The 11,832-nt window shown below is 43.2% G+C and overlaps 1 protein-coding gene across 1 annotated transcript in view; it reads right to left on the bottom strand.

Moving 5' to 3' along the window:
- The window catches only part of MANSC1 (MANSC domain containing 1), a 12,900-nt gene extending 1,604 nt beyond the window's left edge, over positions 1-11,296 (bottom strand). The window contains exons 1-4 of the mRNA XM_023749833.1: positions 10,990-11,296; positions 9,171-9,490; positions 7,117-7,257; positions 4,988-5,019 (exon numbers count right to left, since the gene is read on the bottom strand). Coding sequence (XP_023605601.1) covers positions 4,988-5,019; positions 7,117-7,257; positions 9,171-9,393 — 396 coding nt within the window. The 5' untranslated portion in view covers positions 9,394-9,490; positions 10,990-11,296. The remainder of the gene's footprint in view (positions 1-4,987; positions 5,020-7,116; positions 7,258-9,170; positions 9,491-10,989) is intronic.
- Positions 11,297-11,832: the final 536 nt, after the last annotated feature.

The following is an 11,832-nucleotide window of genomic DNA, read 5'->3' on the forward strand; positions in this document are numbered from 1 at the left end:
GGGCAGCAGGAGAGGTGGGAGATGGACGCGTCTAGGGGCCATGTCCGTGGAAGGAAGCTGGGCCCAGGCGATGTGGCAGAGGGACTGGAGTGAGACTTGCCCGTGTGAGGCCAGAGCTCCTGCAGGGCGGTGCCAGCCTGGGATGTGATAACAAACTGGGGAGCAAAGCAATCCCTGGAGAGATTAACAGTGGGGGACAGGGGACAGGGGAAGAAAGGTAGGTGGAGGCCACGGGACAACGGGGGAAAGGAGGCGGAATCCTCGAGATTTGCTTTGCCAAGGGGGAATGGGGAGGAGAACAGGGGGTTTTGGTCTCCTCAGGAGGCAGGGAGAAGGCAGGGAGGCCAAAGCAGTTGATGACATTTTTCAATTAAAAAAAATTTTTTTTCAGCACCACACTCAGGGGAGAGAGGCAACCTGGGAGATTTAATTTTGGCTCTCAAATATTAAAATTTTAGAGCCAGTATCTCAGGTTCTGAGGATGATGAGCCCATATTTGAAATCATGATGGCCACATAAAGAGCAGAAAATCACACAGTCCCAGTTCCTACTGAAGAGGAACCAGCCTCGGGTCCTCTTCACTCATGAGAAGGCTTAGAATGGTGCTCTTAGTCACACACGCCATTTATCACCGCTCAGACTGCAAAAGGTCTGTTAAAGCAATCAGGACAGAGAATGATCATTTGAACTACTCTGCTGGTTAACTAATCAGTTCACTTCGGTGAGAACTGCAGAAAACACAAGGAAGGAAGCAAAGGAATTTCCTAGCCTTTGCTGATCAACTCTCCCCTGTTCTCTTTCCCCTTTCCTTCCTCAACTCCCCTCATGTTGGTTTCTAAACGAGCTCTCACTCTCCTCTGTCCTAACAAACAGATCCAGAGGCAACTTCAGATCTGTAACATCTGTGACCACTCTCTAAGCCTCACACCTCTAAGAGGTCCTTTGGAACTGTCACATATTAATCCTTCTAGGATAGGCGTTTGCAGCCTATGGTATGCAGCCCGAATCTGGGCTGTCACCTGTCTTTATATGGTTTGTGCACTAAGAATGGCTTCTACATTTTTAAGTGGTTAAGAAATAATATTTTGTGACATATGAAAATGACATGAAATTCAAATTTCAGTGTTCATAAAGTTTTATTGGCACTCAACTATGTTCATTTGTTTACATATTGTCTATCACTGCTTTCCAACTACAAAGACAGAGGTGACTAAGTAGGACAGATTGTGTATGACCTACAAAAACTAAAATACTGGCCTGACTGAAAAAAGTTTGTGGACACCTGCTCAAGGATATTGTACTTTCCTTTAAAATAGAATTGAGTTGCCTGGAATTCCTCTTTTCTCCAACAATACTGAAGAAAAGAGTTCCTGCTACAGGTAATATCATATTCATAGACATAGCATCCCCATGAAATAAACAGCATCTCTATGATTAGGTAGGATCAGATATTTAAAAAAACAACAACAAAACAGCAGGACTCAACGTATTTCATCTTAAAATTTCAACAATAAAAAAAGACTAAGGAAGTGCTCTGTGATATGTGTGAACTCAGAACTTAAATAAGGCCATTGACAGAAATGACCATAACAGCTGTTTCTTTCCCAAGAAAGCAAGCATCCTATATAATCCTATATAATAAAAGGCTAATATGCAAATTAACTAAATGGCGGAACGACCAGTCGCTATGATGTACAATGACCACCAGGGGGCAGACGCTCAAGGCAGGAGCTGCTCCCTGGTGGTCAGTGCACTCCCACTGGGGGAGTGGTGTTCAGCCAGAAGCCAGGCTCACGGCTGGTGAGGAGCGGGCCTAAGCTGTCAGTCGACATCCCCTGAGGGCTCCCAGACTGTGAGAGGGCGCAGGCCGGGCAGAGGGACACCCCGCCCCCCAAGTGCACGGATTTCATGCACCGGGCCTCTACTCGTAAATAAAGCAAAGAAAGGGCCAGTCTCCTTTCCTGATAAGATTCATCTATTGGCAAAGATCCTAGAACCACACAGGGATCCTGCACACCTGGTCCACTGACCTCACCCACTTAAGTTTCTCTCAGTCATGGAGAGACAGGCCACAGAGGGAGTTGGGAAACAGTTCTGTGCCCTCAACCCCTCTTTTGAGTTTCATTTTTAAGCGACTTCACTAGGTAAAAAACTTACGTACTGATTATTACTTGAAAATCAGCTGAGCAAAGACTCCCAATTTATTCTACTTTGGAATTCCCCTGTTCCAGTCCTTGGTAGACATGATATCCCACAAGCTGAAAAAAACGTAATGATGCCAAGCTGCAATAGTTTTATAGGATGAGTAGAATGCACTGCCATCTTTCAAACTTTCAGTCTGTAAATATTAGTCAATCATTGATAGGAAATAGAGCTCATCCAAAAACACACCACCAACCAGGCATTTAATTTCACTCCAAACAGGAGGTAGATAATTTACTTCTATGGGTAATCTCAATCCATCAACATGGGCAGATTCATAAACTGAACGACACACACAACTTGTAAACATCCTGTAAAATATAAACAGTCCACTGCACACTATGTCTGCGATTGGAGCCACTTTGCACCTAGCTATTAATCAACCTGCTCTGGGCTGATGACACCCCCTGGTGGCTACCAGAGGAACTGTTTGATTCTAATTCCACCTCATTGCCTTTACACTAGCCCTTAAAAGATTTACTCACATGCCAAGTTCCCTTTTCTCTCATTTCCATTGGAGAGAATCTTTACCGTACACCCCCTCTTTTGCAATACATGCATTATAAAAGCAACAACATTACCGAGGTATTATAAAAATGAAAATAAATTCAACTATAATTTCTGTTATGTTCCAGCCACTATTAACATGTCTGTATACCTTTAATTTTTTTTCATGTAATTGAAAAACTGAATGTTTTTCACCAGAAATTTAAATGAATCTGTTTATTTCTACACCTCAAACTTATGTTTTAGAGTCTGCATCATATTCCCTCAAGTGGGCCCATCATATTTTCCACCCAACCATACTCTGGCAACTGAACATCTATGCTGCTTCTAGTTTTTCATTTTTTAGACTCATTATACAGTAAACAGCTTCACACCAATAGTCTTTTTCTTGTTTTGATACTGTTTCTTTAGTGTAGATTTTTATGGAAGTAGAATTACTGGATTAAAGTTACCTATATATTTTAAATATTCTGCTTTACTTGTGAAATAGATAATAGACAAAGGGAACACACACTGATAGTGGGAGAAAGGACAGCATGAAGAAGAGGTAGTGTGAAGGGATAATAGAGGAGGAATGTGATGGCCCAACTTCTACCTGACGGGAGCTCCTGAGGGAGAAGAGCAAACGTTCCAACCCATGTCTTGAGCCCTGACCTCTTTGGAAACTCAGACTGGAATATCCAGTTCCTGTGGACTCCACCCCTGGGTGCCTAACAGGCTCTGCAGGTCCCCTGTGTTGTTAGCCAAGACCATAGGCAGGGGAAGTGAAGGAGCCACACTGGTCACTCCCTGGCCACTGAAGCCCCAAAAGGCGGGAGAGGAGGACAAGCCACTGTCCATGCACGGTACAGTCTTGAGTGTTTTGAGAAACCAAATCTGTTCTATACCATCCACAGTCATTTAAAATTTATTGTTTTTACAAATTGTGGTAAAATACACATACAATTGACCAAGTTAACCCTTTCCAAGTGTACAGTTTGGTGGCACTGAGTATATTCACACCGTTGTGCAACCATCACCATCAGCCATCTCCAGAGCTTTTTTTTCATCTTGCAAAATGGAAATTTTGTATCTTAACATGCCAGTCTTTTTAGATTTGGGCTCACGTCGCTGTTTATGAGGAATTTACACAAATACTCTGTTTAAGGGGATGTTTGATATATCAGGTTTTCCTGGTTCGTGAACAAAACTCAGACACAGCCCCACCCAGGGGACGAAGCAGAGTCAGTGCCCAGGTGCCCTGAGCAGTATCATTCCCCAGAGTACTTCACATGCAACGTGATACAGTCAGGAGAGAGCCCTTGACTGCACTTTCCCTCCCAGCCCTGAAGCCACTTCTCAAATCTTCCTCAGCTCAGTAGATGGTGTCACCATCCATCTAGACCAGGGGTGGGCAAACTTTTTGACTCGAGGGCCACAATGGGTTCTTAAACTGGACCGGAGGGCCGGAACAAAAGCATGGATGGAGTGTTTGTGTGAACTAATATAAATTCAAAGTAAACATCATTACATAAAAGGGTACGGTCTTTTTTTTTTTTTTAGTTTTATTCATTTCAAACGGGCCGAATCCGGCCCGCGGGCCGTAGTTTGCCCACGGCTGATCTAGACACTCAAGAACAAAAACTAGAACTCAGCTTCAATGCTTTTCTTTTTTCTTTTTAAAAAATATTTTTATTGATTTCAGGGAGGAAAGGAAAGGGAGAGAGAGACGGAAACATCAATGATGAGAGAGAATCACTGGCCGGCTGCCTCCTGCATTTCCCCCCAGTGGGGATTGAGCCCGCAACCGGGCATGTGCTCTTGACCTGAATCGAACCCAGGACCCTTCGGTCCACAGGACCCTTCTATCCACTGAGCCAAACGGGCTAGGGCAGCTTGTCTTTTCTTGTCCCCCACACCCATGCCAGCAGCAAGTCCTGTTAACTCTTCCTCTGAAACAGCCCCTATGTCTCCTTCTCTCCATCTCCTCTACCACCTCCCTGGTCCACCATGCCATGGCCTTCCACGTGCCTCTCACCCCCACTTCCTACCCAGTCTTCCCACTTCCCCTCTCGCTGCTGGGTCATTGTCCAGTCCCAATACAGCCATCGCAGTGAGCTTTGAGAAATCACCTTTAAAACACCACATTCCGCTGGCTGGTGTGGTTCAGTAGTTGAGCATCAACCTATGAACCAGGAGGTCAGGGTTTGATTCCTGGTCAGGGTACATGCCCGGGTTGTGGACTTGATCCCCAGTAGGGGGCATGCAGGAGGCAGCTGATCAATGATTCTCTCTCATCATTGATGTTTCTCTCCCTCTCCCTTCCTCTCTCTGAAATAAATAAAAACATATTAAAAAACAAACAAACAAAAAAACCATACGTTCCATACCTGCTTAAAAACTTCCAAAGGTGCCCTAGCTGGTTTGGCTCAGTAGATAGAGTGTCAGACTGTGGACTAAAGGGTCCCAGGTTTGATTCCAGCCAAGCAGACATGCCTGGGTTGCGGGGCAGGCAAGAGGCAGCCAATCAATGATTCTGTCTCATCATTGATGTTTCTATCTCTCTATCCCTCTCCCTTCCTCTCTGAAATCAATAAAAATCTTTTTTTTAAGGAAACAAAACTTCCAATGGTTTCCCATTATAAACTTAAAATAAAAACATCCTACCCTACCCTGGCTTACAAAGCTTTATGTGATCTCTTTGTCTTTCCTACTTCTGGCATATCACTCTTTATGTCCATGGTTCACTATGAGTCAGCCAACTGGGATATTGAAACAGGCTATTTCCTCTCCCTGGAAGGTCTTGCCATGATCTTTTCACATCTGGGTCCTTACTGCTCAGATCTCAGTTTAGGGTTACTTCTTCACAGATGCTTCCTCTGATCATCTAATCCAGAGGGTCCACTCAGGGATTATCTATTACATTATCTTAGCTTAGTTATCTGCATTGCACTTGTGTTATAGTCTTCTTGATTATTTATTTACTAGAGGCCCAGTGCACGACATTCGTGCACTGGGGGAGGGGTCCCTCAGCCTGGCCTGCACCCTTTAGCAGTCCAGGACCCCTCAGGGGATGTCCAACAGACAGCCTGACTGGGCCTAAGCTGTCAGTCGGACATCCTTAGCTCTGCTGCAGAGGTGGGAGAGGCTCCCGCCACCGCCGCTGTGCTTGTCAGACATCAGTGGTCAGCCTGGCTTGTGGCTGGGTGGCACTCCCCCTGTGGGAGTGCACTGACCACCAGGGAGCAGCTCCTGCGTTGAGCGTCTGCCCCCTGGTGGTCATTTCGTGTCATAGCAACCGGTCATTTCACCATTTCAGTCGATTTGCATTTTGCCCTTTTATTATATAGGATTATGGTTATTGTCACTGTCTCAGAAGTGAGAAACTTGTTTTCTATATTTAGTGTTGTATCCTTGAATTCCTAGGGTGTAAAAAAGTGCTTGGCGCACAGATGATACTAAATAATACATGTTGTTTATTGAATAAAGAAAATAATATTAATAATCCAAGGTATAATAACAAAAGCTTTCAAGGGAATTTAATACTGAAATCATTTCATCCTGAAAAATTAAGTCAAATTCTCATCAAGATATATCCAAATAATTACGTTATTTATTTATTTATCTATTTATTATTTTTTAATATATATATTTTATTGATTTTTTACAGAGAGGAAGGGAGAGGGATAGACAGTTAGAAACATCGATGAGAGAGAAACATCGATCAGCTGCCTCCTGCACACCCCCTAATTGGGGATGTGCCCGCAACCAAGGTACATGCCCTTGACCGGAATCGAACCCGGGACCCTTCAGTCCGCAGGCCAATGCTCTATCCACTGAGCCAAACCAGTTAGGGCCGTTATTTATTATTTTAGTTTATTTTCTGTATTCTGAAGAAATATTTAAGTTCCATGTGCATGGAGACTATATTTCCAATGCATTGCACAGAATTTATTACATGGTAGATGCTCAATTAATATTTTTGAATGAACTTCTCTACAGGTCTACACAACAAATCCACTGAGTTTGATTTCAGATCATGTGACTATAAAATATTCTAACCTAATGACAAACATACTGGAATTCTTATATTCACATAGGTCTTAACCCTTTCAAAACACTTATTCCTGTGCTGCTGACATTGATCTAAAGAGGTGTTTTAAAATGTTTCCTGAAAAGTCTGTGCACCTTTTATCTTAAGAAAGTAAAAACAAAACAAAAAAATCTTATCACCCAGACGTCTTTCACTGGAAAAAAAGCTGTTTGGTTTAAAAGCTGAACTGCAAATCATGAGATTTCCTGGTGTGCCTCTATATTTGTGACCTCTTTTGGCAGTTTTACTTAGACTCTTTTGCAGAAAATCTTTCACATGAACCAGATCCTTAAATAATTCCAATCACAAAAGAAAAAGAACAATGTTCTCGTTACCTCTAATTATCCTGTAAGTCATAAGACCCTTTGCTGGTTTCAGTGGACAGGCTTCCTCGCTGGGACAGAAAAACAGGTAGCAGTTGGGTTGTCTAGTTGTTTTTCGAGTGTCGAAGATCATCAAGTTACACGCTTTGTCCCCTGCAATGAAAGGTTCATAAGCATTATTTTGAAATAGGATTTTCTAAAGAGTACAGCAAGCAGGAAGAACCTCATTTATTCTGGTGTCCAACACAAACACTTTTGTTCACTTGCTTGCTGACTGCTGAATCATTTCCTTTTCCTTAGTTTAGCCACTAGAAGCAACGTTTAAAGACATTGGGTTAAAAACCTGAATTAAGGTAATTTTGGCAAAACCAATTTGTTAAAAATATATTTTTTAGTTGATTTCAGAGAGGAAGGGAGAGGGAGAGAGATAGAAATATCAATGATGAGAGAGAATCATTGAACGGCTCCCTCCTGCACACCCCCTACTGGGGACTGAGCCTGCAACCTGGGCATGTGCCCTTGACCAGAATCGAACCTGGGACCCTTCAGTCCACAGGCCGACACTCTATCCACTGAGCCAAACTAGCTAGGACTGGCAAAACCAATTTTTAACAGTGCATTTAACTATTTAGAAATAAACCTTCCATTTGCTAAAATATATCCACCAAAAAAATATATAGAAACACTGATTGTGCAATCTTTATACAACTCACAGTTGAGTTGGGACTTAAGAAATGGATCTAACCCTAATGATTTCCTATAGCTCTTGTATCCTGAGGCGTCTCACACTCATATGAAGGCATGAGCCAGGTGTCCTTGGATGGAGTCAGTAAATTCAGCATCATACATACTATGCCTCCTTCCACAAAGAATCTGAGTAGGATATGGAATGCAAAGACTATTTTTTATTTTTATCAGTGCCATTTTTCTTTTGGTTCTTTTTTAGTATTTCTTTTCTTATCGTTTTTGCTTTTCTGTTTTCTTTCCTCACTTTTCACTCTTAACTTTCATTGCTGGCTTCTCTTTCTCTTATGTTCTCTCTAATTATCATGGCCTACAGTTGGCTTTGACCTCAATCTGGTATAGTCTCACATCTTGGCCTGTGACCCTTCGGCCAAGTTGAAGGTTAAGAGGCATATAGGCTAATTATTTAAAATGTATGTTCTTGAGGGAATTATGCTAAGTGAAATAAGTCAGACGGAAAAGGACATGAACCGGATGTTATCACTCATATGTGGGATATAAAACAAAAAGCAACAAAAAACAGTCCCGTCCCCCCCAAAATCAACTCATAGATACAGAAAACAGAATGGTAGTTACCAGAGGGGAACAGGAATGGAGAGGACAACGAGGGTAAAGGGAATCAAATATATGGTGATGAAAAGATATTCCTTCCTTCCTTCCTATATCACAACCATTATAGAAAGAAAAGGAAGTAAAGATCTAAGAGAAAACAGGATTTTGTTGGCTAATAAATCAAGTAAGAATCACTTGTCCAACTTTCACTAGCTCTTCTAAGCTCTGAGGGCAAGGCCTTGTCCATCTTACTCATTTGTTTTATCTCCAGCAAGGCATTAGGTGCTCAATAAATTTAGGTGGGTGTGTTTTTTTTTCGTTTATGGAATTAGGGCAGGTTCATAAACAACTGAACAACATTGTTTCACTTAGACATATACTCCTCTTTTCAGGTAATAGGTTTGGAGCCTAAAATATGCAAAGGCATGGTTTAAACCTGTGGCCTTAGTTTCCTTCAGTGTCATATGAATGGCAGCTAAGCATTTAAATAGCGTTTTTGTTTCAATATCCCAGATGCCTGTTAGAACCTAACACTGGTGGTTCTCCACCTTTTTATACTCAAACACACACACACACACACACACACATCAGTAACTCTGACACAGCTTAGGGGAGGAGAGGGCACACTTGTGAAATCTTGCCTGGGTGATTTTGTCACCTACCTTTCTACCCCATTGAGAATCACTAATATAAACTGTTGAGCTATGTCAACCAGCCACTTATGTCACAAACCACATGGAATAAAGGGTTGTCAAGGGACTATAACTTACCTGATATGTTTTTTGTCGAACAGCAAGAATTAATGCAGTCTTCTTGAGTTAATGTATGTATGGGCTCATTGCCTCTGATCCCCTTAGTAAGAGATGACTGGATGTCAATGACAACATCTTCTAGACTCTGGGTAGGACAATTATGACTGGCAGACAGCCTGACTGTCAGGAAACCAATGATTATAAAAGTGTAGGTCAAGCGCCATTCTTCCCTGAAGAACATTTTAAATTTCACTATTAAAGTCCTCAAAGGTCAAGGATAACCCTTCCTTTGGTCTTAGTTTGCATCAAGAAGATTGCACGGATGATGGAATTTCTCTCTAGACCAAAAAGAAAATCATTAGTGAGTTTTGTTTCTTTTAGCAAATCTAGAAAAGATACATTTCATTTCCTTTAAGTTGATGTCAATGACTTACAATTCATAGGGCAAAAATAAACAAGTATTTTTATTCATATCACTTCTAAAAGATTTGAGACAACCTTTCTTTTAAAAACTTGGCAAAGAACTAATAAACACAAACACGTATACTATCCTATCACTGCTTAAAAGCCGATGAGTGTTTGTGAAGAAAGAGGTACAAATAGTAGGCCTGCCTCTGAGTTTTAGAATCCTTCCTCTTCTTGCCTCTCATTGTTTTATCTCCAAACAAACTGTGGTACACCCATACAATGAAATATTATTCAGGGATAAAAAGAAATTAACTATCAAACCACAAAAAGACATAGAGGAACCTTAATTGCATATTGCTGAGTGAAAGAAGCCAGTCTGAAAGGTATAATTCCAACTATATGACATTCTGGAGGAAGCAAAACTACATTGATAGTAAAAAAAAAAATCAGTGGAGCACAGGAGACTTTTAGGGCAGTGAAACTATTCTATATGATACTGTAATGATGGGTACATATCATTATATTTGTCAAGATCCATAGAACTGTACGATACAAAGGGTGAACTCTAATGTAAATACTTTAGTAAGTAAAAAAACAAGGAAATAGTTTAAAAACCAAGAAACCAAACAAACCAGCACAAGTCAAATAACTACTTTGTTAACTGTTACGTCCAACTTTTGAAACAATAAAATTATAAGTAATACTTATATTTCTCACATGCCAATCTCCATGCTAAGCTGTGTTCTCACTATGCAACATCGTTGTAGCTCCTGGACAGCGAGAAGTACTGAAGAATTTATCTCATTAAAAATACTCAACAACTATTAGATAAGTTAATCTTCTAAGCCGTTATTATTTAGGCCTTCAAGGTCTAAAGTCAAGTTCAATCTTGTTGAAAGATGGGAGGGAAAAGAATATAGGTGGGCATGAGAAGAAGCGCCTGAGCTTTAATGCCTGATTACTATAGTCAAACATACGTGCACATAACTACTTCAAATATTGGAAATCATTTTACTCCCAGCATAATAATCTATCACCACACACGCGCGCACACACACACACACACACACACACACACACCTACAGAGTATTAGACAATTAGTAGGTTTGATAATGAATACGGGACACAAATCATACAAAAAAAAAAAAAAGGAAAATTTCCCTTCCGTGGAGGAAATGTATGTCGCTCACTAAACTATTCTGCGGGTCCTGACACGACGCGGGGCCGGTGCCATCTGCGACAGGTGCGGCCGGCCGGCCTGGAGAGCTTGTCGGGGACCCGCAGCGCCACCAGGATCCGGGTCAGCCTCCGGCGCGCAGCCCGCTCCCCCGCCTGCTCCAGGGCGGGTGCCGGAGCCTCGCCCCAGGCCAGGAGGGGTGGCGAGGCTGCCGGGGGCAGGTTGGGAGGAGGGGACTGGGACGCCTTTACCTGGCGGCGAGGGGACCCCGGAGCCTCTGGGTCCACCCGTGCGTGGACGGCTCCCACGCGCTTGCGGGGAAGCAGCGGCGACTCCGCGCGAGGGTCTCGGTGTGCACAGCAGGGGATGCTCCGCAGCTCCCACCCGGTCCAGCTGGTTTGTGGTTCGCAAGTTCCTGCTTCCGTCGCAGCAGCCGAAAGTTGGCGGGGGGAGGCGGGGGGAGGGTACATTCCGGCCCGGCAACCCGGACCTGCTTCCCAGCTACTGCGGGCGCGGTCCTCCGGTACAGGCGTGAGAGGCGAGCCTCTCCCGGCGGCGGCTCCAGCTCCGGGTGACCGCGCTGAGCCCGGGAAAGAGCCCTCGTCCCACGCGCCCCCGCCCCACTCACCCACGCGCGCACCCGAGGCCAAGGGCACGGTGAGGGGGCGTGGGCGCGAACCTCGTGGTTGCCCGAGGGTCTGCAGCTGCACCTGCTGGCTTCAGGGCCAGAGAATGCGCATGTACACAGGATGAAAGTCCAACTACCAAAATGTATATACAGTGAAGTCTGCTTCTCGCCCCTCTGTGTCCTAGTCTAGTTCCCGGCCCCACGGGCAACCACTGAGCGTAGTTTCTCCACGTTCAAGAATTTACAGTGCATTCTACCCGGGGCATAGATATGACAACCTATTTCGATAACAGGAGGCATGGAGGGTCCTCAGTTAGAGTTAAAGGAAAAAAGGTTAAAGATTCAAGATTGACATTATGGTAAAAGATAAAATTAAACATCCTTCTCTTGATAAGATTTCAGCTTGCATTTTTTTTCTATTTAGCTAATCCTGAGAGTTGTCCATTTATGAGTTAAATATTTTGTG

Source organism: Myotis lucifugus, unplaced genomic scaffold (assembly GCF_000147115.1).
Source record: "Myotis lucifugus unplaced genomic scaffold, Myoluc2.0 scaffold_10, whole genome shotgun sequence".
NCBI lineage: Eukaryota > Metazoa > Chordata > Mammalia > Chiroptera > Vespertilionidae > Myotis > Myotis lucifugus.